Below are 25,458 nucleotides of genomic sequence, written 5' to 3' on the forward strand. Positions count from 1 at the left end.
ACATCGAGCCACACCAGAAAGGCAGAGGGAGATTAGGGAAGTAAACAAGTGGCTGAAGAGCTAGTGTATTAAGGAGGGGTTTGGGTTCCTTGAGGACTGGGCCTACTTCTCAGTCGATAACTGGTACTATAGAAGGGACGGACTGCACCTAAATGAGGAGGGTACAGATCAGCTGGGAATGAAGATGGCCAAAAAGTTAGAGGGGGGGAGGGTCCAGAGGTAGAGATAGTCAGCGCAGAACATATTTCAGAGGGTAGTATTGGGGGCATTAGTGGTAGGTTGACCAAAGCACATAAACCCAAGGTAAGTATAGTAGCAAGTCCTAGTTGCAATCTCTGAACACCCAATAAGAGGATAATATGCGACTGGTCTAAACTACGTGGCATGTTCACAAATGCCAGGAGCCTGGCGGACAAGATGGGTGAACTAGAGATACTGTTGTACAAGGAGGATTTGGATTTTGTGGGAATTTCAGAGACCTGGTTCAACAGCTCTCATGATTGACTGGCAAACATTCAAGGGTATACCATTTATCGCAAGGATAGAGAGGGTAAAAAGGGGGAGGGGTATGCCTATATATCAAGAATAATGTACAAGTGAATGTGAGAGATGACATCACTAAGAGAGCTAGAGAGGAGGTGGAATCCTTATGAGTGGGGCTCCAAAGGGATGAAGCTAAGGGGAAAATAATACTGGGAGTAAGCTATAGGCCCCCTAACCTGAGGGAGGAAGGGGAGACAGATCTCCTATCACAATTTGAATTAGCAGTAAAAATGGGAAGTGTTATCATAATGGAGGATTTTAATTATCCAGACATAGACTGGGCGGAGGGAACCGTGCATTCATCTAAGGCTCGCCAGTTAAATGTCTTGCAGGACAATTTTATGGGTCAGATGGTAGACGCACCAACTAGAAATAAATCGTTACTGGATTTACTGATTACCGAAAATACAGACCTGATCACGGATGTGGAAATACGGGGCAATTTAGGTAACAGCGATTACAGGTCAATTGGCTTCAGTATAGATCACACAAATAGGAAACATAAGGGGAATACAAAGACACTGAATTTCAAAAGAGTCTACTTCCCTAAACTACAAGCCTTGCTAGAAGGCATAAATTGGGATAAAATCTTAGGAACAAAGAACATGGAGGAGAGATTGGTTTGCTTTAAGAGCATATTAAATAAGGGCATTAGCCAATGCATCCCAAAGGGTAATAAATTTAAACGAGCAAACAAAAGTCCTGGATGACTTAACTCCAATGTAAAAATAAAAGCAAAGTAGAAGGCCTTAAAAAAATACAGGGTTGAGGAATCAGCATTCAGACTTTCTAAAGAATGCAACAAGAAATGTAATGCCCCGTACACACGGTCGGACTTTGTTCGGACATTCTGACAACAAAATCCTAGGATTTTTTCCGACAGATGTTGGCTCAAACTTGTCTTGCATACACACGGTCACACAAAGTTGTCGGAAAATCAGATCGTTCTAAACGCGGTGACGTAAAACACGTACGTCGGGACTATAAACGGGGCAGTGGCCAATAGCTTTCATCTCTTTATTTATTCTGAGCATGCGTGGCACTTTGTCCGTCGGATTTGTGTACACACGATCGGAATTTCCGACAACGGATTTTGTTGTCGGAAAATTTTATCTCCTGCTCTCCAACTTTGTGTGTCGGAAAATCCGATGGAAAATGTCCGATGGAGCCCACACACGGTCGGAATTTCCGACAACACGCTCCGATCGGACATTTTCCATCGGAAAATCCGACCGTCTGTACGGGGCATAAGGGTGCAATAAGGACGGCTAAGATAGAACATTAAAGACACATAGCGGAGGAGAGCAAAAAAATCCCAAGAAATTCTTTAAGTATGTAAACAGTAAAAAAGGGAGGACAGACCATATTGGCCCCATAAAGAATGAGGAAGGACATCTGGTCACAAAGGATGGGGAGATGGCGAAGGTATTGAATGTATTCTTCTCCTCAGTCCTCATGAAGGAATCGGGGGGCTTCAGTAACCAAAACTGCAGTGTTTATCCTCATGACACATCACAGGAAACACCTCCATGGTTAACAGAGGACAGAATTAAAATTAGACTCGGGAAACTTAACATTAATAAATCACTGGGACCAGATGGCTTGCACCCGAGGGTACTTAGGGAACTCAGTCAAGTAATTGCCAGACCATTGTTCCTAATTTTTACTGTCATTCTACTGACTGGAATGGTACCAGATTGTTGGAGAAAAGCCAATGTAGCACCAATATTTAAAAAGGACCAAAAAATACATCCCTGGGAATTACAGACCAGTTAGCCTAACATCAATAGTATGTAAACTCTTGGAGGGGATGATAAGGGACTATATACAAGATTTTAGTAATGAGAACGGTATCATTAGCAGTAATCAGCATGGATTAATGAAGAATCGTTCTTGACAAACCAATCTATTAACCTTCTATGAGGAGGTGAGTTGCCATCTAAATAAAGGAAGGCCCGTAGACGTGGTGTATCTGTATTTTGCAAAAGCATTTGGCACAGTTCAACATAAATGTTTACTGGACAAAATAAGGTCCGTTGGCATAGACCATAGGGTGAGTACATGGATTGAAAACTGGCTACAGGGGCAAGTTCAGAGGGTGGTGATAAATGGGAAGTACTTGGAATGGTCAGGGGTGGGTAGTGGGGTCCCCCAGGGTTCTGTGCTGGGACCAATCCTATTTAATTTGTTCATAAACAACCTGGAGGATGGGGTAAACAGTTCAATCTCTGTATTTGCGGACGATACTAAGCTAAACAGGATGTGGAAACCTTACAAAAAGATCTTAACGAATTAATGGGGTGGGCAACTACATGGCAAATGAGGTTCAATGTAGAAAAATGTAAAATAATGCATTTGGGTGGCAAAAATATGAATGCAATCTATACACTGGGGGGAGAACCTCTAGGGTAATGTAGGATGGAAAAGGACCTCGGGGTCCTAGTAGATGATAGGCTCAGCAATGGCATGCAATACCAAGCTGTTGCTAACAAAGCAAACAGAATATTGGCATGCATTAAAAGGGGATCAACTCCAGAGATAAAACAATAGTTCTCCCGCTCTACAAGACTCTGGTCCGGCCGCACCTAGAGTATGCTGTCCAGTTCTGGGCACCAGTCCTCAGGAAGGATGTAATGGAAATGGAGCGAGTACAAAGCTAATAAAGGGTCTGGAGGATATTAGTTAAGGTTGCGAGCACTGAACTTATTCTCTCTGGAGAAGAGATGCTTGAGGGGAGATATGATTTCAATATACAAATACCATACGGGTGACCCCACAATAGGGATAAAACTTTTTCGCAGAAGGGAGTTTAACAAGACTCGTGGCCACTCATTAAAATTAGAAGAAAAGAGGTTTAACCTTAAACTACTGTGGAAGAGCGTTGCCCTGCCAGGGTCTAGAAGGAGGATGTGACCCAGAATTCTCAACCAGACGAGTTGAGGGGCTTCAGGGAGCATGTAACATGAAGAAGAAACTGGCCTTTCAGTTTCCTCAGTGTTTTGTAAAGTCCACTTTGGGACCTGGAGCTCAGGGATTTCTGAGAGATCCGGGTGGGATGAAATCCCCAGTCCTGGGTCCTGATTTTGAAAACAGCCAGCATACTGATTGGTCAGGTGTGTGCTGGGCTTTTAGTAGTAACCTGACCACAGTTCTGGGCTCCACCCTGCAGATAGGAAGTCTGAGTACCAGGAGTCAGGAGGGCTCCACGTGGGAGCCAGTGCAGCAAGAGGCTGTTAGCTGTGTGCGTCCAGGAAGCTAGAAGCTGTGTGCGTTGAAGGGCTTCAAAGCTGTGTGCACCAAGGTGGTCAGTGAAACAGTCTGTATGAGACAGACAAGGGCCTGGAGTGTAAGGCCAGAGCTGCAGTGCTACAAGTGAGAGCCAACTAGGCTGAATGTAGTTTTGTTGATGAAAAGGAATGCTGAAACCCCTGTGAAGGAAACGTATCTTTGTTGAACTTTCTTTTAATAAAAATGGGCAAACAAAGCCCTTAAAAAGAAGAACCAGCGAGTGGCGGTGTCCTTCAAGCTCTACATTTGATGCAAATCTTTTACACTACGTAGAGGGTTCTTTATTGTAAGAGCGGCAAGGATGTGGAATTCCCTTCCACAGGCGGTGGTCTCAGCGGGGAGCATCGATAGTTTCAAGAAACTATTAGATAAGCACCTGAACGACCACAACATACAGGGATATACAATGTAATACTGACATATAATCACAAACATGAGTTGGACTTGATGGACGTGTGTCTTTTTTCAACCTCATCTACTATGTAACTATGTAACTATGTAAATGACTGACCAATGAGTTTTTTTGGCCTTCCTGGATAGAGGAGTGAGATGAAAAAGTAGTGTCAGGGGATCACCTTGGAGAGAGAGTCCAGTCAGTCTGCAGGTTATCTACTTAGCTGTAGACCAGAAAGGTTTGAGCTTGAAGGGGCCATGCTCCATGTATATTGGTCATGCCCCAGTTTTTGACATTACCAGCATGTACAGTACTAGGGACCAAAGGGAAGATTTTGTGTAGGAACATGGGCGACTGGTACTGTTTGGTTAGAAATGTGTCTCTTAGTAGCTGCTGGCATTTGAGGCCTTCTTGTCAAAGTAGATGGCACAAATAAATGGATTTCGTGTTTGGTGTAAAGGACATATTCTGCTCTTGCTCCATGCTTGTACGTGTGCGCAAGGAGGTGCACATACTCATAAGCATAGCTGTTTGAGAAGACGTAGAAGAATGAGAATGTGCATGTGGAAACATTGGCCATGGAACACATGTGCATACATGAGCAAATCCTGGTACACGGTGGCCTATTTAAATCTGAGGTCTGCCTAGCATCAACGCTGGATTGTCTTCAGCTCTGATCCTTGTGTTCTATATTCCTGAAAACCCACTGTTTTTGCTACTGACTCAGCTGACGCTTCTCTTCGGATTTTTCTTGTCGGTTATGCCTGCTTCTCATCTGTGTTACCAACCCTGGACTGGACTTTTGACCACAACTCTGCCTCGTGACTTTGTAGTTTGCTGTCAGCACAATGCCAACCCTTGCCTGCCTATGACCTGCAACCTGATTGTGATTTTGTTCCTATGTTCCTGGCTGCTGCCGAGCCCAGGTGGTGACCTGACTCCATATTTCCACACAGTGGATCTTTGTGCTTCACAGCTCAAGTTCACTGCTCTGACTTCCTGGCACCTGCACCCTCCCGCTGCCGTAGCAGTCCCTGTCCCCACTACCTAAGGTGCTTGGATGGGAATTGGACAAAAGACCACCCTCGTCATCTTGGGCTTCACAGTCGGGTATGTTACAGGGTACCTCTAGGCGTTCCAGGATCATGACAGAGATTTTGAAATCTTATCAGTCTATGTGAGAAAGAAAAAGAAAGAGGAAAGGTAAAAACCTGAGCAATTTGTAAAGATGCATTGGTGGGCTCCATGTGGCTACATCAATAAAATGGGTGGTTCTGACAACCATAGATGAAAGGTAGGGTCTGTTAAGCCCCATACACACTATCAGATTTTCTGCTGATTTTTGTCTTCAGATTTACCAAAACCATGTAGTGCAAGGGCCTGCCTGATTGCATACTAATTGAAACTCATTAAGGTTTGACCTCATGTTATATTGTTTTGGTAAATATGAAGGAAAAAAATCAGCAGAAAATTTGATAGTGTGTATGGGGCATTGAGAGGATATGAGAAGATATGAGGCTCTGACAAATATTTGTGCACTACAAATAGGTCCATTAGTCAGATGTTCAGCTGGGGAAAGATAATATTTCAAGGAGGACCATAGCAGCCCTTGGAGATGAAGAGCTAAGAATTTCATATAGTCTATTGCTTATGTGAGGTATGTCTGCACCAGTCAACTATCCTTGTAAGCTGAATCTCCTGATGATAGAGAAGAGAATCGGGCATATTAAGGCCTTTTCCCAGCTATTGCTAAAACTCTGTGGACTGACACTGCAACAAAACAATGCCACTTCAAGAGATTTTGAACTGCTGGGTGTTTGGCAATGTTCCTATTTTTAAGGGACTTTTCCTGATTGAGGTTCCCTACAATGACTCTGATTGAACACAGGTTGGGACAGGTACTATCATTTTGGTTTTAGAAAAAAAAAACTTCACACAGTTCTAAAATTACAATAATGACAAGGGGATTTTCACTCGCTTTGCCAAGAGTAAAGGCCCCTTCACACAGGCAGCTGGAGGGGGTTAGTAAAAACAGGCAGCTGATCCATGGTTCTAATGCCCAGCTCCCCCCCGTCTGCCGACCTGAATCCTAATGCTGTGTACACAAGACCGGACTTTTAGACAGCAAAGGTCCGACGGAACGAATCGGTCGGACGATTCGATCGTGTGTGGGCTTCATCGTACCTTTTCTGTTGAAAAATCTGACGGACTTTAGAAATAGAACACGTTTCAAATCTTTCCGATGGACTCGATTCCTATCGAAAAATCAGTTTATCTGTATGCTAGTCCGACGGACCAAAAATGACGCAAGGGCAGCTATTGGCTACTGGCTATGAACTTCCCTATTCTAGTCCGGTCGTACGTCATCACATTCGAATCAGTCGGACTTTGGTGTGATCGTGTGTAGACAAGTCAGTTTCGTTGGAACTCCGTCAAAGTCCTTCGAAGTTCAGTCCGTCAAAGTCTGCTCGTGTGTACGCAGCATAATAGTACAATCAGAGAGGGCTGTATACATATTGCAGCCGCATAATTTTTTAACTCAGGATTCAGAGTTTAACAGGTGGCACCCACTGAATTCAATAGGACCATATAGCAAAAACAAACAACAGGAGTCTCCCAACGCCTGTCAGTCACTACTATACCACCCTTTTAAAAATAACCCACCGCAGACTATCATCAGTATGAAGGAAGCCTAAACGTGCTCTTTACACAATGGCTCTAACATGTCATGATTTCAAAACTTTTAGTTCCCACTGGTCCAACAGATCCCTCGTTGTTACTTCTTGTGTGGCAAGAATGCCCTAATTATCTCCATTTTAATACCATGGATTTCTGTACTTTAGGTTGTGTCCTAACTGCCATATCTGTAAAGGAAAGCCCTAATATCTCCCAGTACTTCTATGGCCTTTCAGTTAAAATAAACATTTTTTACTAGAATATATGTACTTTTAACAGTGAGCCTTTCATGGACAGGATGTGGAATGTACATGATGAGTAAGGTGAACCTATATAATTGAGAAATGGATCAGGCAGTTAGACACTTGGGTGAGGGCCAGTGGGATCAATGTTCAGGGATAGGTTGTTACACATATTTTTAAAAGCAAATTGTGGCTATTCTTCTTCTTTAGGTGTCTATATATGCTGTGTTTTGAATTTTTCATCCTTTTATTATCTGTGTGGGTCAAAGGGCTCGTAAAAGTAGCCAGGGCTATAACCTTAGTCTACATGTCCTGTGCTGGTGAATTGTTTCTGTTCCTAAGACTTAAAAGTGTTTGTAAAGTAAACAAAAGAAGGGAGCTGATGGAAAAAAATGATATGCTTCTCTAATGAATAAATTAAATACTGGGTGCTTATATGCTAATTCCAGCTTCCCCATATAATAACAGGTTCACTTACTTGAATAACTTTGCAGAAATATGTTGTTAGAACATGTTATTGTTGCAATGTGAAAACATAGCAATCTCCATGTTTTTTACAGTGCGGCCTTGAAGAGTCTGGGTCAAGCTAATGTGGTGTTCCAAAATAACAGCGATTAATTTCTTTTGTAATGCCGATTCTCAAGTGACTGGTTTAATATGTAAAATGCTTGCATTTGGCGGGATTCTACATGGCAGGATCCAAAAACTGGAGATGAAAGAGGAGCTCCAGTCACCTATGTAAAAATTAAAAGTCAGCAGCTACAAAAACTGAGTCTTGAGAGTCAGAGAAATCTGAGTTGACTAGTAAGTCCACAGAGGGGCCTGGAGAAAGCCCTCTGTTCCTGAGAAGTAGAAAAGCCCAGGGTGCTGGGAGAACCCTATCAGGAGGCCAGGAGTGGGCCCATACAGCAGACTGCTGCATCCAAGGCTAAAGAAGCCCTGTGTGGTCAAGTTAACAAACTTTCTTTTTGCATTTTAATAAAAGTGGGCTGCCGAGCCCTTAACTATAGTTCCTGTCTGACGTGAGCTCACTTCACAAATGCATCACAAGAGCTAAACATCCCCCAAGTCACAACCTGCACAGAAAAAGGTGGTACCTCGTCCTAAAGCCTAAAGGTTTGGCAGCTGATTACTCTTGTGGGAGTGTCCTTGCCCTATTTTGGGATCTGTGCTCCTTATATTTCAATTAGTTGGTATATTTGATACATGCTTCCACCTATATGCGTATATGATATGGGTTGTTCCCTCAAACTAGCATTTTTGGTTTGCTCTTATTAAACCTTTCGAATTATCATTGTATTCCATGCCAGGCTGTTTCATCCTGGTATCCCTTATTCTTTGAGATTATTTACTTTACCGTTTCTGGTGTGAATGATTGGTGATCTGTCGACCACGTCCCAAGGGGCCATCTGTATTTGTACCCCCTGACAGTTCACATTATTCCATCCTAATTAGGGTCAGCCCCTATTTTTATACCTAGCACCTATTTTCCCCTTTTGGATTTTTCCGCCCCCCCCCCTTTATTTTCTCCTCATCTTATTTTCTTTTCTCCCCCCTCACCATCTTATTTATTCCCCCCCCCCCCTTTCCTCCCCCATTTTCTTTTTTCCCCCTTGTTCCTTATTGTTTACACATTTTCTTCAGTTTTTTTGGGTGGGGCTGCTTCCTGTGCACCTACTGTTTTTTCCTGTGGGGGAGGTGTTTTTGGCCTTGGTCGTTCATAAATGTTGGTACTCTTTGGTTAGCAAATATCTGGTTGCCCCTCACTATTTTGTTGTTACCTGCATTATTATATGTCATGTATTATACATTAATTTACACATTTCGTTATGTTACAGGCTTATTCCAAAATGATTAAATTCATTATTTTACTCAAAATTCTACAGACAATACCCCATAATGACAACGTGAAAGAAGTTTGTTTGAAATCTTTGCAAATTTATTAAAAATAAAAAATAAAAGAAATCACATGTACATAAATATTCACAGCCCTTGCCATAACACTCAAAATTGAGCTCAGGTGCATCTTGTTTCCACTGATCATCCTTGAGATGTTTCTACAACGTGATTGCAGTCCACCTGTGGTAAACTTAGTTGATTGGACATGAGCACAAACCAGGCCATGAAGTCCAAGGAATTGTCTGTAGACCTCAAAGACAGGATTGTATTAAGGCACAGATCTGGGGAAGGGTACAGAAACATTTCTGCAGCATTGAAGGTCCCAATGAGCACAGTGGCCTTCGTCATCCATAAACAGAAGAAGTTTGGAACCACCAGGACTCTTCCTAGAGCGGGCCAACCGGCCAAACTGAGCGATCGGGAGAGAAGGGCCTTAGTCGAGGAGGTGACCAAAAACCTGATGGTCACTCTGACAGAACTTCAGTGTTTCTCTGTGGAGAGAGGAGAACCTTCTAGAAGAAAAAACATCTCTGCAAAACTCCACTAATCAGGCCTGTATGGTAGAATGGCCGGACAGAGCCACTCCTCAGTAAAAGGCACATGACAGCCCGCCTGGAGTTTGCCAAAAGGCACCCGAACAACTCTCAGACCATGAGAAACTAAATTCTCTGGTCTGATGAAACAAAGATTGAACTCTTTGGCCTGAATGGCAAGCGTCATGTCTGGAGAAAACCAGGCATCGCTCATCACCTGGCCAATTACATCCCTACAGTGAAGCATGGTGGTGGCAGCATCATGCTGTGGGGATGTTTTTCAGCGGCAGGAACTGGAAGACTAGTCAGGATCTAGCAAAAGATGAATGCAGCAATGTACAGAGACATCTTTGATGAAAACCTGCTCCAGAGTGCTCTGGACCTCAGACTGGGGTGAAGGTTCATCTTCCAACAGGACAACGACCCTAAGCACACAGCCAAGATAACAAAGGAGTGGCTACAACTCTGTGAATGTCCTTGAGTTGCCCAACCAGAGCCCAGACTTGAACCCAATTGAACATCTCTGAGAGAGATCTGAAAATGGCTGTGCGCTGACACTCCCCATCCAACCTGATGGAGCTTGAGAGGTCCTGTAATAAAGAATGGGAGAAACTGTCCGAAAATAGGTGTGTCAAGCTTGTAGCATCATACTCAAAAAAAGACTTGAGGCTGTAATTGGTGCCAAAGGTTCTTCAACAAAGTATTTATTGAGCAAAGGCTGTGAATACTTACTCTGATCAGAATCCCAAAACTATACCTCTCACACGTGTACAGATAAAGATAGCGGCGCTAATATAAATTGTGTAAAATAATGGGTCAGAGCAGCATAATGCCTATGACCCTCTACTTATGCATAAAAATAATAATAATAATAGTGTCATGAAAAATATTAATTTTATCATGAAAAGAAATTCTTGAACACCCAGTGAAAAGTGTCACTATAAATAATAAATTACAAGAAATGAATAATCAAGTTCAACAGTTGTTTTTCAATCTTCTTGTGTGAAAAATCTTCTACTCTTCCACCACACCACTGTGATAGTGACAATACTCCCTCTGAAGAGCGCACTCACCAGATTGTATAGCCTCCCACTCTCGTGTTCAGCAAAACAGCAATTGAACCACACCTGTTTTTTTTTTTTGTTTTTTTTTCACTGTACACTGTGTATGTACACATATTTTGTATTAATTTACACATCTTTTATATAGCTTTGCACTTTTCTTTGGCGCAGTTGAGTAAGAGAGATTCAGGGGCGGTTTATTTGTATATCTCTTGCTACAAACCATTGTGAATACTTACTGTATGTACATTGGATTTTTTTTCTATTTTTTTTGTATATAAATTTGCAAAGATTTCAAACAAACTTCTTTCACGTTGTCATTATGCGGTATTGTTTGTACAATTTTGAGGAAAATAATTAATTGAATGTATTTTGGAATAAGGCTGTAACATAACAAACTGTGGAAAAAGTGAAGCGTTGTGAATACTTTCCTGGATGCACTGTATAGAAATAATGCACATAATGTAGGAATAAGGTCAATCTGTGTTTTATTAATTCTCTTAATAATTAACAGAGCACTATCAGAGGATGTATTTGGAGGCGATTAGTCATAAAATTGATCTGATCAGACTGGGTTCAACCATCCATAGGCTTCTGGGGGGAGCTGCAAGAAAGAGAAAAATCATTACAGTAATATACCCAGTGTTTCGTATAGTAACTTATAAGTAATCAGTTAGCATAGATATGTTGATAAAAAGACATCTTGTTCATGTTCAAACCAAATACAAAAATAAATAAATGAAAAACCTACATCCTCAGATGCTTTAACGGCCCATAAAAACTTCTGCGTTGAGATACCGCAAATAATATGCATTACTGTACCTTGGTGCCATTAATTGTGAATAGTTCCCCAACTTATTATGGCAATGGTGCATTATTATTAAAAAAAAGTCATATGGTTTTTATTTATTTATTTGATTTAGGGTACATTGGCAGCCCATTATTTTCAATGGCCTGCCTTAATGCAATGATGCACATAACATTCAATCTAATGTGTGTAAACTCACCAAAAAGAAGTAAATGTGCCCTTAACTTGCAGTTTTCCAGAGGAAGGAAAAGCATTGTCTTATTTGCTTCAATAGGGAAAGCAAAGCCTTTAGATACTCACTGGATCAACTGCCTTACTATAAATATTATTAGCCAGTTATATTTTTTGTATTTGGCAATCTACAGAAATGTCTAAATCTAGCTCCTCTAGAAACGTTTTGTACACTTACTGTAAAGAAGCCTTTCCGTATGTGGAGGTTAACCTTTTTTTCTCAAGGTGCAAAGAGTGCACTTTTGTCCTTTGCAACGACCTTAAAGTGAACATATTAAAACCAAGTTTACTATATGGATGATTTATATACATATACATAGTAATCATATCCTCCCTAATCAACTCTTCTCAAAGGGGAATACATTCAGTTCAGCTAATCTTTCATCATATCCAAAGTCCTCCATGCCCATTATTCTTTTATTTGCTCTTCTCTGCACTTTCTCCAGTTACCCAAAATCCTTTTTTGTGAACTGGGGCCCTAAACTGGTCTGCATAGTCCAGATGAGGTCATACTAATTCTTTGTATAGAGGAAAATTATGTGTCTCTCCATCATGCATATAACATGATGACCACCAGATAATGTTCATATCAGGAAATAATTATATCACCTCTATAGACATCACATTGCCAACCAATCTTTGGAGAAAAATAGGATTTTACAGCTTACCCGTAAAATCCTTTTCTTCGAGTACATCACGGGACACAGAGCTGCATAGTATTAAATCTATTCATGAGCCGGAAAGATTGTTTTAGCCACACATGAATATGTATGTCCTGAGCAAATAATGTTTGGGAAAATCCATTCCAAATTATTAATTTCTTTTTCATACATCACGGGACACAAAGCTGCATAGTAATAACTATGTGGGTTATAGGTCTACCTTCAGGTGATGGACGCTGGCACACCCAAGACAGGAAGTCCCCTCCCCTATATAAATCCTCCTATACCGGGAGTACCTCAGTTTTTGTAGCAAAGCAATAAGTATCCCAAGAAGAGGGGCGGGAGCTCTGTGTCCCGTGATGTACTTGAAGAAAAGTATTTTACAGGTAAGCTGTTATAAAAATCCTATTTTCTTTTTTGTACATCTTGGGACACAGAGCTGCATAGTAATAACTATGTGGGATGTCCCAAAGCAATGCCAAACGAGGGAAGGGAGACACCAAAAATAAAGTAGGGGGCCATCAGACGTGAGGACCTATACTGCAGCCCGCAGCACACTGCGCCCCAAAGGCGATATCCTCATGCCTCTTTACATCCAACTGATAGAATTTAGTGAATGTATGTACCGAAGACCAGGTTAAGGCTTTGCAGGCCTGAGCCATGGAGGCTTGGTGATGCACTGCCCAAGAAGCACTAACTGCTCTGGTAGAGTGTGCTCTAATTTGAAAAGGCAGAACTCTTCTTTTTAAACCATAAGCCTGAACAATAACTTGCCAAATCCACTTGGAAATAGTAGATATCGATGCTGCCTGCCCCTTCCTGGGCCCTTCTGGCAGCACAAACAAAACATCCGTCTTCCGGATCTGAGAAGGGCCTTCTCAGATCCAAAGGCTATCTGAGCAGTAGCCTTCAGATAGACCTTAACTCCTCTCACTACATCCAAAGAATGTAATGACTTCTCTTCATCAGAACTAGGTTCTGGACATCTTGGTTCAAATGAAATCCTGACACCACTTTAGGCAGAGAGGTTGGATGAGGACATAATACCACTTTATCCTTATGAACAATCAAATATGGCTCTTTACAAGAAAGAGCAGCCAATTCTGATACCCTTCTAGCAGAGGATACAGCCACCAGAAACACCAATTTCCTAGTCAAAAGGACTAAGGGAATATGGCGCAAAGGCTCAAAGGGCTGCTTTTGCAATGCTGACAGAACCAGGTTCAAGTCTCATGGACACAAGGGTGACTTAACTGGCGGTTTGAACCGAGTTACTCCCTGTATAAAGACCCGAACCAAACAATGCATAGTCAGTGGTCTTTGAAACAATACCGACAAGGCCGAGACCTGACCTTTGATAGTGCTTAAGGCCAGCTTCATTTCCACGCCCAATTGTAGAAAGGCAAGAATTCTACCTATGATATACTTATAAGGATGCCAACCCTTGGTTTCGCACCAAGACAAATAGGCCCTCAAGACTCTATAATATATGACTCTGGAAGCCGGCTTCCTTGCATTAATCAGGGTAGACACTACTGACCTAGAAAGCCCCCGATTCTTTAGTACGTGGGATTCAATAGCCAAACCGTTAAATTTAGAGTTTGTAAGGAAGGGTGGAATATTGGGCCCTGTGAGAGCAGGTCTGGACGAAGTGGAAGGGTCCATGGGTCCCCCACAGACATCCTTATGATTTCTGCATACCAGGACCTCCTGGGCCATGCCAGGGCTATAAGAATCACCAGCTTCCTTTTCACCTTGATCCTGCGAAGAAACCATGGTAATAGCTGAATTGGGGGGGAAAGCATAAATTCGTGAAAACTGATCCCAAGGAGTTACCAACGTATCCATCCCATATGCGAGTGGGTCCCTTGTTCGTGACACAAAGTTGATCACTTTCTTGTTGAACCTGGACGCCATCAGATCTATGTCCGGGGTCCTCCATCTTTGACATATGGTCAGGAAGATGTCAGATGTGAGCCCACTCACCCGGAACCAACTGCTGGCGACTTAAGAAGTCTGCCTGCCAATTCTCTATTCCTGGAATAAAGACCGCAGATATGCAAGGTACATGCTTCTCTGCCCAGGCCAGGATCTGGTTCACCTCCCTCTGGGCAGCGTGACTCCTGGTGCCCGCTTGGTGATTGATATAGGCCACTGCAGTGACATTGTTGGATTGAATCCTGACAGGAGAACCCTGTAACTCAAGCGTCCAGGCCCTCAGGGCCAGGTGAGCCGCCCGAATTTCCAACATGTTGATGGGCAGGGTCTTCTCGAGTACAGACCACCTGCTCTGGACAGTCATCCTTCCCAGGACTGCTCCCCAACCGAAAAGGCTGGTGTCTGTTGTCACCACCTTCCAGGTAACTGGAATGAAAGATTTCCCCTTCTGCAGATTTCTGGGCATCAACCACCAAGAGAGGCTTTGACGCACCCTCTGGGACAGACACATCGGAAAGTCCAGAGCTTGAACCTTCTTGTTCCAAGCGGACAGAATAATGTTTTTCAACAGTCTTGAATGAAATTGGGCATATGGGACAGCTTCGAATGAAGCCACCATCTTCCCTGACCACCTGGATCAGTCCTCTTATAGAAGCAACTTTCGCCTGGGGCAAAAATACCTTCCTCTGCTCTGTATCTAGGACCAGACCCAAGTACTCCAGCCTTTTTACTGGACGTAGGGCCGATTTCTCCAGATTGAGAATCCAAGCCTAGGATCCAGATACCTGACTGTGCTGAGTACACCATGGTTCAGGCGGTCTACCGACTGATCCACCAGTAGTAGATCGTCCAAGTATGCCATTATTGTTACATCCTGAGCTCTTAGTCTGGCCAGAAGCAGGGCCAGAACTTTTGTAAACACCCGGGGTGCAGTAGCCAAACCGAAGGACAAGGCTACAAACTGATAATGGTGCTACTCCACTTCGAACCGTAAGAGTTTCTGGTGAGCGGGGAAAATAGGCACATGCAGATGTGCGTCTTTGATGTCTATTGACGCTAGCAATTTTCCCCCCTGATGGGTGGAGACTATTGACCAGATTGATTCCATGTGAAAGGAGACATTTAAGAATTGATTTAGACCCTTGAGATCTAGAATGGGCCTGACATCTCCGTTTGGTTTTGAAACTGTGAAGAGATTTGAATAAAACCCCAAGCCGTGCTCCTCTGCGGGAACCTTTATGATTACCCCCTGGGACAATAACTGGTCTAGTGCCAGAAACAGAGTTTTTCTCTTTACTGGATCTTTGGGAACGCTTGATTTCAGAAAACGAAGAGGTGGAAATTCTTGCAACTCCAGTTTGTAACCTAGAGATACAGTAGAGATGACCCATCTCTCCTGGATTTCCTCCAGCCAGGTTCTTGAGAATCACTCGATTGAGTGAGGGCGCCCCTTCATAAGGGGGCCTTGGGGCTCTGCTTAGTCGGTTTTCACCCTCAGGGCTTTTTGTGTCCCTGGGCTTGACCTTGAGCTCTTCCTCTAGAACCTGACAGCGGAGGCCATCGAGACTGCCTATAGACTGATGTCCCTGGCACTGGAGAGGAAGACCGTTTAAAGGAAGGGCGCCTACTCCTTCTTTTAACTGGTAAAAGAGTACTCTTCCCATTAGAAATTTTTTGGGTATATTTGTCCAAATCATCACAGAACAACCATTCCCCGTGAAACGGAAACCCAGCCAAGAGCTTTTTACAAGGTGCCTCGGCTGACCAATTTTTCAACCACAGGATTCTACGCATATGTAGCAACAGGAATGAAAGGCGCGAGGCCTGATGAATAGAATCCTTAATAGCGTCAACTGCAAAACATAACAGCCTTGGCAGCTCGGCTAAGCCCCACGCTTGCTGAGCAGGGATAACCTTGAGAACCTGCTTCATCTGGTCCTTCAGGGATTGACAAATGCCTATTGCTGCTACAGCACCTGCCAAGGAAAAAGAGGTCTTTAATAAAGATTCCAACCTCTTACCCGATGGATCCTTGAACATCTGTACATTGTCCACCAGACAAGTTACACTCTTATTCACAGGAGATAGCAGTGTCAACTGCTGGCACACTCCACTTTTTGGTGAATTTTTCCTCCATGGGATAAAGTGCAGAGAACTTTTTAGGAGGAAGAAAATGCTTATGCGGATGATCCCAATCCTCATAGATATGCTCTTCCAACAAAGGATGGGCAGGAAAGGAGTACTGTACATAGTTTGAGGAGCCTTCAAAGAACCTAAGGAAGAGACAGGCCTTCCAGCTGGCTGTGTTAAGGGCAATTTAAATGCCGAACAAACCATCTCAGTAAGGGATTGCACCATCAATTTTTCAGACTGTGAGGCTGAAAAGGGTTCTTCTACTGTTGACTCCTCAGAAGAGGAGACATCAAAATGTCCCTCTTCCAGGTCCCCTGAGGGTAACTCAACTTCCTCTGGCCACTGCTGCTCTCCTGCTAAAGAGCCCGAGGGGGAAGAGGGAGATCTGCCGCGCTTCTTTCCAGGCCGGGGAAGAATATGCGATTAATGCTGTCAACCTCTCCTCCAACCCTCCCAGGGCTGAAGCAAAAACTTCTTCAGTAACATAAACAGGGGCAGGTGGGATGGGGGCTGCTGCAGCACCTGACAGTCCTGATGGCTCACCCTGGGCAACCACATCTGATTTATCAGGGGAGGATGGTACTGGGGAGGAATGACCAGGATCCTCAGAGCCTGATGGTGATACCTTTGGAGACTTCTTTGGAAACTTAGTCCCCGAAGTCTTGGAAGGCATAGTCCTAAGCACAAAAGCAGAGGTACTTACAAAAAACACTACTGCTGAGCTATAGTCCAGCAAAAAAAGCTGCTAATAAAGTTCAGCCTGATGCTGAGCAAGATGTATCTTTTGGAAATGCCTCCATACACCAGCTTACATGCCTGCCCCAGCGCTGCTGTGTCCCTCCATCAGCCAGACTGTTCAGAAATTAGAGGCTTTTAAGGGGTAGGGCCGCCAAGCAACATGGACGTTCAGGCACGTATCGGCCGCTGCGCTAAGCCACACCTCCTTTTCTCCCCTTCCCGGAACGCCTGCTTATTTAAAACAGCATTCCGGCAGCACGTGCTGGTGCCGCTGTGGGATATGGTGTGGGGGAAGAGGGAAGGAGGAGGGAGCGAAAACGAGAGCCGCAAGTCGCTCGAGGATCGGAAGCCACAGGGGAACATGCATACCACTACCGTAGGGCAGCCGTGAGTGACCTTGAGAGCGGGTTTCCGTTACTATGGGGACCCCCAGAAACTATCCTCTCACTACCACCAGTGGCTGCGATCATCCTGGCTAACAAGGGAGCTGCAGACGAATCCTCCCAGCACACAGAGGAGACATGTGAAATTATTTATACTTACACCCTCTAGTGGTAACTTACAGGCATGACAACATCAGCTCAAAGAAGGTTTCCTAAGTGATCTAAGTTCTTTTAGGAACCTTCGCTTACCTCTCCTGTCGCAGGATTCTGTTGAAAATCAAACAGACCCAATCTTCACCCATTACGGCGGGCCATGTCAACAGTTCCTAGACAGGGTTTCCACTCCCCTTGACCTGTACCGCATCCTGCCAGAAAAAACCTTTGGTATGTAGTGTATAACCAAAGTACTGGAAACCAGGATCCAGCCCTCCTAAGAGAGGCATTACAGGCAAAACCTTGTTCTTCTTTACCGAAGCCCGGGTACCATCCACTGGATCTGGTTGCATAGCTTGTTTGATCCAAAAGGATCTTTCCAGCAGAGCTCTTCATAACACATCCTTAGCCGTGACCAACACCTTAGACACTGGCGAAAAAACCGAGGTACTCCCGGTATGGGAGGGGTTATATAGGGGAGGGGACTTCCTGTCTTGGGTGTGCCAGTGTCCATCACCTGAAGGTAGGCCTATAACCCACATAGTTACTACTATACAGCTCTGTGTCCCGTGATGTACGAAAAAGAAATTTATAATTTGGAATAGATTTTCCCAAACATTATTTGTTCAGGACATTCATGTGTGACTAAAACAACCTTTCCAGCTCATGAATAGATTCGTCATTGGAAAGATCTTTGATAACTGACTGACCAGTGCGCTGCCTTAAGTTAATGGCTTGTCCGAACTTGATCATCTCTTCTGCCCATCAATTTTGCTACTGAATTGGGTGTCTCTGAAAGCTATGCAAGTCCCCCATGAGGACCAAGGGTGTCTGAAAATCGCTTCCCCATACAAAGATGGTGTGCTTCCCTAGCTTTGTGGGCTGTAGTATCTGCTAACATCCTGTCTGTGACAGCACCAGTGACCCGATGGGTAAATTATCTGCACTGATGCACAAAAAAAAGAATTAATTAAAGGACATGCTGATCATGTAAGGATTTGTTTCCACTGTAAGAGAAAACCTACCCTTTGTTGAATTTCCCATTGCTGCTCATGAATTGTCCTATGCTGTTCCTATCTCTCAGCACTAGCCTACCAGTCAGGTCTAAGCCTACAGAACAATTTATATTCTGTACAAAGGATCAATCTATGACTATCTCCCCATAAGACAACCATCTTATCTTGGTAAGCAGTTCTGGTGACCTTCACCAGAAATATATTTTAAACCCAAAGATGTCTCATTGATATAGAGTCACATACGGATGGTCAGTCTATGACCATCCCCCAATCAAACAACTACCCTATGTATGCATGGCACATGTCAGACCTACCTAAAGATGGCTTACACATGGGGTCTCGGCATTTGTTGACACACAATTCGTTGCAGCACTTCTGCTGACCTTCGCAGTCCACATCATTCACACAAGCAGATGTGTTGACAGATTGACATGTGTTCTGCATGACGGTGCCAGGCAGCCCCACATGAGGACACTGCCCACTTTTTTGAACTGGAATAAACAGAAACATATTTTTGACATTAATTTATTGGATCACTTGACTCTAGCTTAGTAATTTAGAAAATTAGAAAATTTAGAAAATTATTTGAAACCCAAAAATGTCTTTTGGATGTAGAGTCACATTCTAGGGGGCAGTCTACAATCACCTCATAAGACATCCATCTTATCTCTGTATGGCACATGGCAGACCTACCTAAGGTTTGCTCACCCACAGGTGGCATTCCCCGTGACGTCACAGGGAAGTCCCGTCAAGTCACCGTGCGTCAGAGGGGGGCGGGGTCACCGGGTGGCCCCGCCCCCCCCGTTATTTAAGAACTGTCAGACGAGGAGCGCCGTCACACAGCGGGAGCCTCCCTCCATGCCAGCATGGATTGCGGAGCGGCCCGGAGAAGAAAATGAAGAAGAAGAGAAGAAGAGAAGAAAAGAAGAAAAGAAGAAAAGAAGAAGAGAAGAAGAGAAGAGCGGGAGCCTCCCCCCCATGCCATGGGTGCGGAGCGGCCCGAGGAGAAGAAGACAGAAGACGCCGCGGAGGAGATGCTGGACGAGAACGCCGGAGGAAGAACCAGAAGAACCAGAAGAGCCAGAAGAACCAGAAGATGAAGGAAGATAGAAGAAAGAAGAAGCATTTAAATAAAGGAATTGTCAAAAACTGTCTCTTGTCATTTTTAACATTTTTGACACTTTTTTCGTGAAATGGTAGGGGTACTTATGTACCCCCTTACCATTTCACACAGGGGGGGGGCGGGATCTGGGGGTCACCTTGTTAAAGGGGGCTTCCAGATTCCGATAAGCCCCCCGCCCGCAGACCCCCACAACCACCGGCCAGGGTTGTGGGGATGAGGCCCTTGTCCTCATCAACATGGGGACAAGGTGTTTTGGGGGGCTACCCCAAAGCACCCTCCCAATGTTGAGGGCATGTGGCCTGGTACGGTTCAGGAGGGAGGGGGGGCCGCACTCTCGTCCCCCCCTCTTTTCCTGCGGCCTGCCAGGTTGCGTGCTCGGATAAGGGTCTGGTATGGATTTTTGGGGGGACCCCACGCCGTTTTTTTTTTTTTTTTGGCGCGGGGTTCCCCTTAAAATCCATACCAGACCTGAAGGGTCTGGTATGGAATTTAGGGGGAACCCCACGTCATTTTTTTTTTTAAATTTTGGCCGGGGTTCCCCTTAATATCCATACCAGACCTGAAGGGCCTGGTATGGAATTTAGGGGGACCCCCACGTCATTTTTTTTTTTTAATTTTGGTTCGGGGTTCCCCTTTGGGGAATTCCCATGCCGTTTTTATCAATGAACTTCTATGTGTATTGTCGGCAATGCAATAGCCGCGGGTAGTTTTAAATGAGTTTTTTCCTTCAAAATGTCATTTTGCTGTCAGACTGTTCTAAACACAGGAAACATGCGCCCCTTTACAGGCACACTATAGACACCCCCCAGGTACGAAATTTAAAGGGATATTACACTTTTATTGTTTGACTTTAAGCATTATTAAAATCACTGCTCCTGAAAAAACGGCCGTTTTTAAAACTTTTTTTTGCATTGATCCATGTCCCCTGGGGCAGGACCCAGGTCCCCAAACACTTTTTATGACAATAACTTGCATATAAGCCTTGAAAATTAGCACTTTTGATTATTCATGTTCGTGTCCCATAGACTTTAACGGTGTTCGCATGTTCGAACGAACTTTTTTCCTGTTCGCATGTTCTGGTGCGAACCGAACAGGGGGGTGTTCGGCTCATGCCTATTTGTGATTATAACCAAACTGTATTCACTAGAAGGCCAGATTTAAGGTTGCATTTTGGGTAAATAATAGGTAGAAATGAACCAACAGACAAGGAGAGTGATTTGGGGAGCCCTGTGACACCAGAACAAGAAATGGTGGGTACGGTAGGGCATAGACAGCGATAAAACATTTTCAGAGGTTACCAAACTACTCAAAATGTGCGTGTCCCCACTGAAGAGATTTGTCCTGACAGAAAGTGAGGAGACTTTTTACTAATAGGACTGAGACAGCAATATACGTTAAGCCTAATGAGAGATAACCCTTTCCCACTCTATCCAATATTAAATAAAAGTTTTGGCTGGATGGAGGACAGGATGTTAATCACATATAATTATGACCACCAAAGGAAGAACTTAAATACGGAACAGCAAGCAAATAGGCAATTCTTTCTGCAAAACAAGAATGACGGAAGATGTATTCTCTCTGGAAATTGTCTGCCTGTATTGTAGTTGTTTCTCTATGTTTAGATTGTGCTGACTCACATTTTTCAGGGCCTACACAGTCATATTCACACAAGCGGACACAGCATTTCTGGTGTCCGGGGCATTGATGGTCTTTGGTACAGATGCCGTCGAGTCGTGGAGCTTTCAAACATCTTTCAGGTGGCACTGGACAGGTTCCAGGTTTATCTAAAATAGAGGAAACATTGTGTAAGGTTCTGATATTTTTATATGAACAATTAATATAATCTGAATGGTGTCCCTAAAATTTGACAGTAGAACCCAGTACAGACCACGTGGAGAATGGTGGTCCCTGTGTACGTTTTTTTGCCACCAAAAACAAGTGTATAGATGTGCCCCACCTTTACCATCTGACCTCTTACTTTGATCTAAACACTTAGATAAATAAATAATTAATATCATCTGAATGGTGTCCCTTAAAGTGGGCATTGAAACCCAGTACAGACCATGTGGAGCCTGGTGGTCCCTGTGTGAGTTTTTTGTATAGATGTGCCCCAAGCTATACACTCTGACCTCTTACTTTGAGCTAAACACTTATGTTGCATACACACTGCGTTCTGGACAGTTGGAATTGTATGCAAGACAGCTTGAACGGAATTCCGTCGGACCTTCAGAGATTATTCCGACGGCAAAACCGCTCGTGTGTACGTGGCATTAGATTAAGTTGGCTACACACAGAGTGAATTTTAGCTGGCTCCTTAAGAACCAGCCAAAAATTTGAGCCATGGGTGTCCCTTTGGCACTGCCACAGCCCAGCATCCCTCGATCTAACTGGTAACATCTAATCACTGTATGGCACATGACAGACTTACTATGGTTGACTTACCCATGGGTTCCCGGCATTTGTTCACGCAAAACTCACTGCAGCACTTCTGGTGGCCTTCACAGTCCACATCATTCACACAGGCAGTTGTGTTGACAGATTTACAAGCATACCGTATGACGATACCGGGCGGCAACACATGAGGGCACTCCCCACTTTTTTCAACTGGAAAAAACATAAACAAATATTTTGCCATTAATTAATTCATTGAGTCACATGACTCTAGCTCGGAATTTAGAAAAATATTTGAAACCCAAGAATGTTCCTTTGATATGTTGTCACTAGGGATGAGCCGAACACCCCCCGGTTCGGTTCGCACCAGAACCCGCGAACGGACCGAAAGTTCGCACGAACGTTAGAACCCCATTGACGTCTATGGGACTCGAACGTTCGAAATCAAAAGTGCTCATTTTAAAGGCTAATTTGCATGGTATTGTCCTAAAAAGGGTTTGGGGACCCGGGTCCTACCCCAGGGGACATGTATCAATGCAAAAAAAACTTTTAAAAACGGCCGTTTTTTCGGGAGCAGTGATTTTAATGATGCTTAAAGTAAAAAAAAAAAAGTGAAATATTCCTTTAAATATCGTACCTGGGGGGTGTCTATAGTATGCCTGTAAAGTGACGCGTGTTTCCCATGTTTAGAACAGTCCCTGCACCAAATGTCATTTTTAAAGGAAAAAATCTCATTTAAAACTGCTTGCGGGTTTAATGTCATGTCGGGTCATGGCAATATGGATGAAAATCAGTGAGACAAACGGCATGGGTACCCCCCAGTCCATTACCAGTCCCTTTGGGTCTTGTATGGATATTAAGGGGAACCCCGCACCCAAATTAAAATAAGGAAAGGTGTGGGGCCACCAGGCCCTATATACTCTGAACAGCAGTATACAGGCGGTGCAAACAAGACAGGGACTGTAGGTTTGTTGTTAAGTAGAATCTGTTTGTAATTTTGAACATTTTTAACGTGTTTAGCTCCAGCCAAAAAATCTTTTCTAAGCTTTTTGGAAAACATAGGGAAGGGTTATCACCCCTGTGACATTTGTTTTGCTGTCTTTCCTCCTCTTCAGAAGATTTCACCTCACTTTTTTGTCCCAATGAAAAATGTTTTTTGAAAATTTGGGTTTTTTTGTGGAACAAGGATTGGAAAGCATCAGTGGAAAGGAGAACTTGTTTTCCCATATTAACTCTTACAGGAGAGAATTTCCCTTCCTAGGGGTAGATTTCATCTCACTTCCTGTTGTCTCCTTCCGTTTGCAAGTAGGAGTCGTTTGTAAGTTAGATGTTTGAAAGTAGGGTCCTGCCCTATATACTCAGCAGAAATTTGGGCCTTAGGTGTTGCTGTGGCCACAACACTGTAAGCCCTCACAGGGCCCTGCTGTGAAATATTAGATCAAGAATTGTAATTACATGCCCCTGTTGAACAGGAGCTGAAAAATTAGGCCTTAGGCACTGGTGCTGGTGCCACAACACTGCAACCCCTCACAGACACTCTAGTTGGAACGCAGGAACGAGCCCTGCTGCAAATTATTGCTTCAAAAATTGTAATTACACGCCCCTGTTAGACAGGGGCAGAAAAATTGGGCCTTAGGCACTGGTGCTGGTGCCACAACACTGCAACCCCTCACAGACACTCTAGTTGGAACGCAGGAACGAGCCCTGCTGCAAATTATTGCTTCAAAAATTGTAATTACACGCCCCTGTTAGACAGGGGCAGAAAAATTGGGCCTTAGGCACTGGTGCTGGTGCCACAACACTGCAACCCCTCACAGACACTCTAGTTGGAACGCAGGAACGAGCCCTGCTGCAAAGTATTGCATCAAAAATTGTAATTACACGCCCCTGTTAGACAGGGGCAGAAAAATTGGGCCTTAGGCACTGGTGCTGGTGCCACAACACTGCAACAAGCTATCAGCGTGATGATTGAGGAGGAAGAGGATAATTACTCAGGGATAGTCACTCAGCATCAGCATAGGCAGTCTTTGAAGGGATCTGAGATTTCAAAAAAAATTATTCGGTTACATCAGCATCAGGTGCTTGGTAGCTGGTGGTGATCCAAGACTCATTCATTTTTATGAAGGTCAGCCGATCGACCGAGTCGGTGGACAGACGCACCCTGTGATCGGTTACCACGCCTCCAGCAGCACTGAATGTGCGTTCCGAAAGAACGCTGGATGCAGGACAGGCCAGTAGCTCAATTGCATACTGTGCAAGCTCTGGCCAGTGATCCATCCTCAAGACCCAGTAACCCAGAGGATTTTCGGTGGGAAAGGTGTCCAAGTCTGATCTTGCCCCTAGGTATTCCTGCACCATGTAAAACAGACGCTGGCGATGGTTGCTGGAACCGATCATACCTTGGGGCTGCGGACCAAAAAATTGTCTGAACGCATCGGTCAGACGGCCACCTTCTCCACCGCTCCTTCTTTGACTGACCGAAGCCTCAGCAACACGTTGTCCAGAAACAGGAGTTTGTAACCTCCCAGTCTCTGGGAACGCGTTGCACAGACCTTTCTGCAAGGCCTCCCGAAGATGTTTCATCCTCTGCTCCCTCTGCGATGGCAAGATAAGGTCCGCAACCTTACCCTTGTAACGTGGATCAAGGAGGGTTGCCAGCCAGTATTGGTCCTTCTCCTTGATACCACGAATACGAGGATCCTTACGCAGGCTTTGCAGGATCAGGGAGGCCATGCAGCGTAGGTTTGCTGAGGCATTCGGTCCGGAGTCCTCTGGGTCACTAAGAACGACATGGTCCGCAGCCACCTCCTCCCAGCCACGTACAAGTCCATGTGTTTCTTGGGACTGATCCCTTAAAGACTGCTGCTGATGCTGAGTGCCAGGCTCCACCTCCATACTGACACAATCTTCCTCCTCCTCCTCTTCCTCCTCGTCCTCTTCCTGTGTGATCGGCGGGCACGCAGGAACACTGTCTGGATAAAGGGGGCCTTGAGAGCTAAGGAAGTCCTCCTCTTCCTGCCTCTGTTCTGCCTCAAGTGCCCTGTCCATTATTCCACGCAGCGTGTGCTCCAACAGGTGGACAAGGGGGACAGTGTCACTGATGCATGCACTGTCACTGCTCACCATCCTCGTGGCCTCCTCGAATGGTGACAGGACAGTGCATGCATCCCTGATCATGGCCCACTGGCGTGGGGAAAAAAAACCAAGCTCCCCTGACCCTGTCCTGGTGCCATAGTCGCACAGGTA

General features: G+C 44.4%; 1 protein-coding gene across 7 annotated transcripts in view; it reads right to left on the reverse strand.

The window, feature by feature from the left end:
- Positions 1-11,107: 11,107 nt before the first annotated feature.
- The window catches only part of LOC141139029 (uncharacterized), a 73,179-nt gene continuing 58,828 nt past the window's right edge, over positions 11,108-25,458 (reverse strand). For all 7 annotated transcript variants that reach the window (XM_073624801.1, XM_073624802.1, XM_073624805.1 and 4 more), the window contains 5 exons: positions 22,264-22,425; positions 21,459-21,605; positions 19,013-19,189; positions 11,854-11,934; positions 11,108-11,240 (listed from right to left, as the gene is read on the reverse strand). In XM_073624801.1, coding sequence (XP_073480902.1) covers positions 11,882-11,934; positions 19,013-19,189; positions 21,459-21,605; positions 22,264-22,425 — 539 coding nt within the window. In that variant the 3' untranslated portion in view covers positions 11,108-11,240; positions 11,854-11,881. The remainder of the gene's footprint in view (positions 11,241-11,853; positions 11,935-19,012; positions 19,190-21,458; positions 21,606-22,263; positions 22,426-25,458) is intronic.

The sequence above is a fragment of the Aquarana catesbeiana genome, linkage group LG04, assembly GCF_042186555.1.
Source record: "Aquarana catesbeiana isolate 2022-GZ linkage group LG04, ASM4218655v1, whole genome shotgun sequence".
Taxonomy (NCBI): domain Eukaryota; kingdom Metazoa; phylum Chordata; class Amphibia; order Anura; family Ranidae; genus Aquarana; species Aquarana catesbeiana.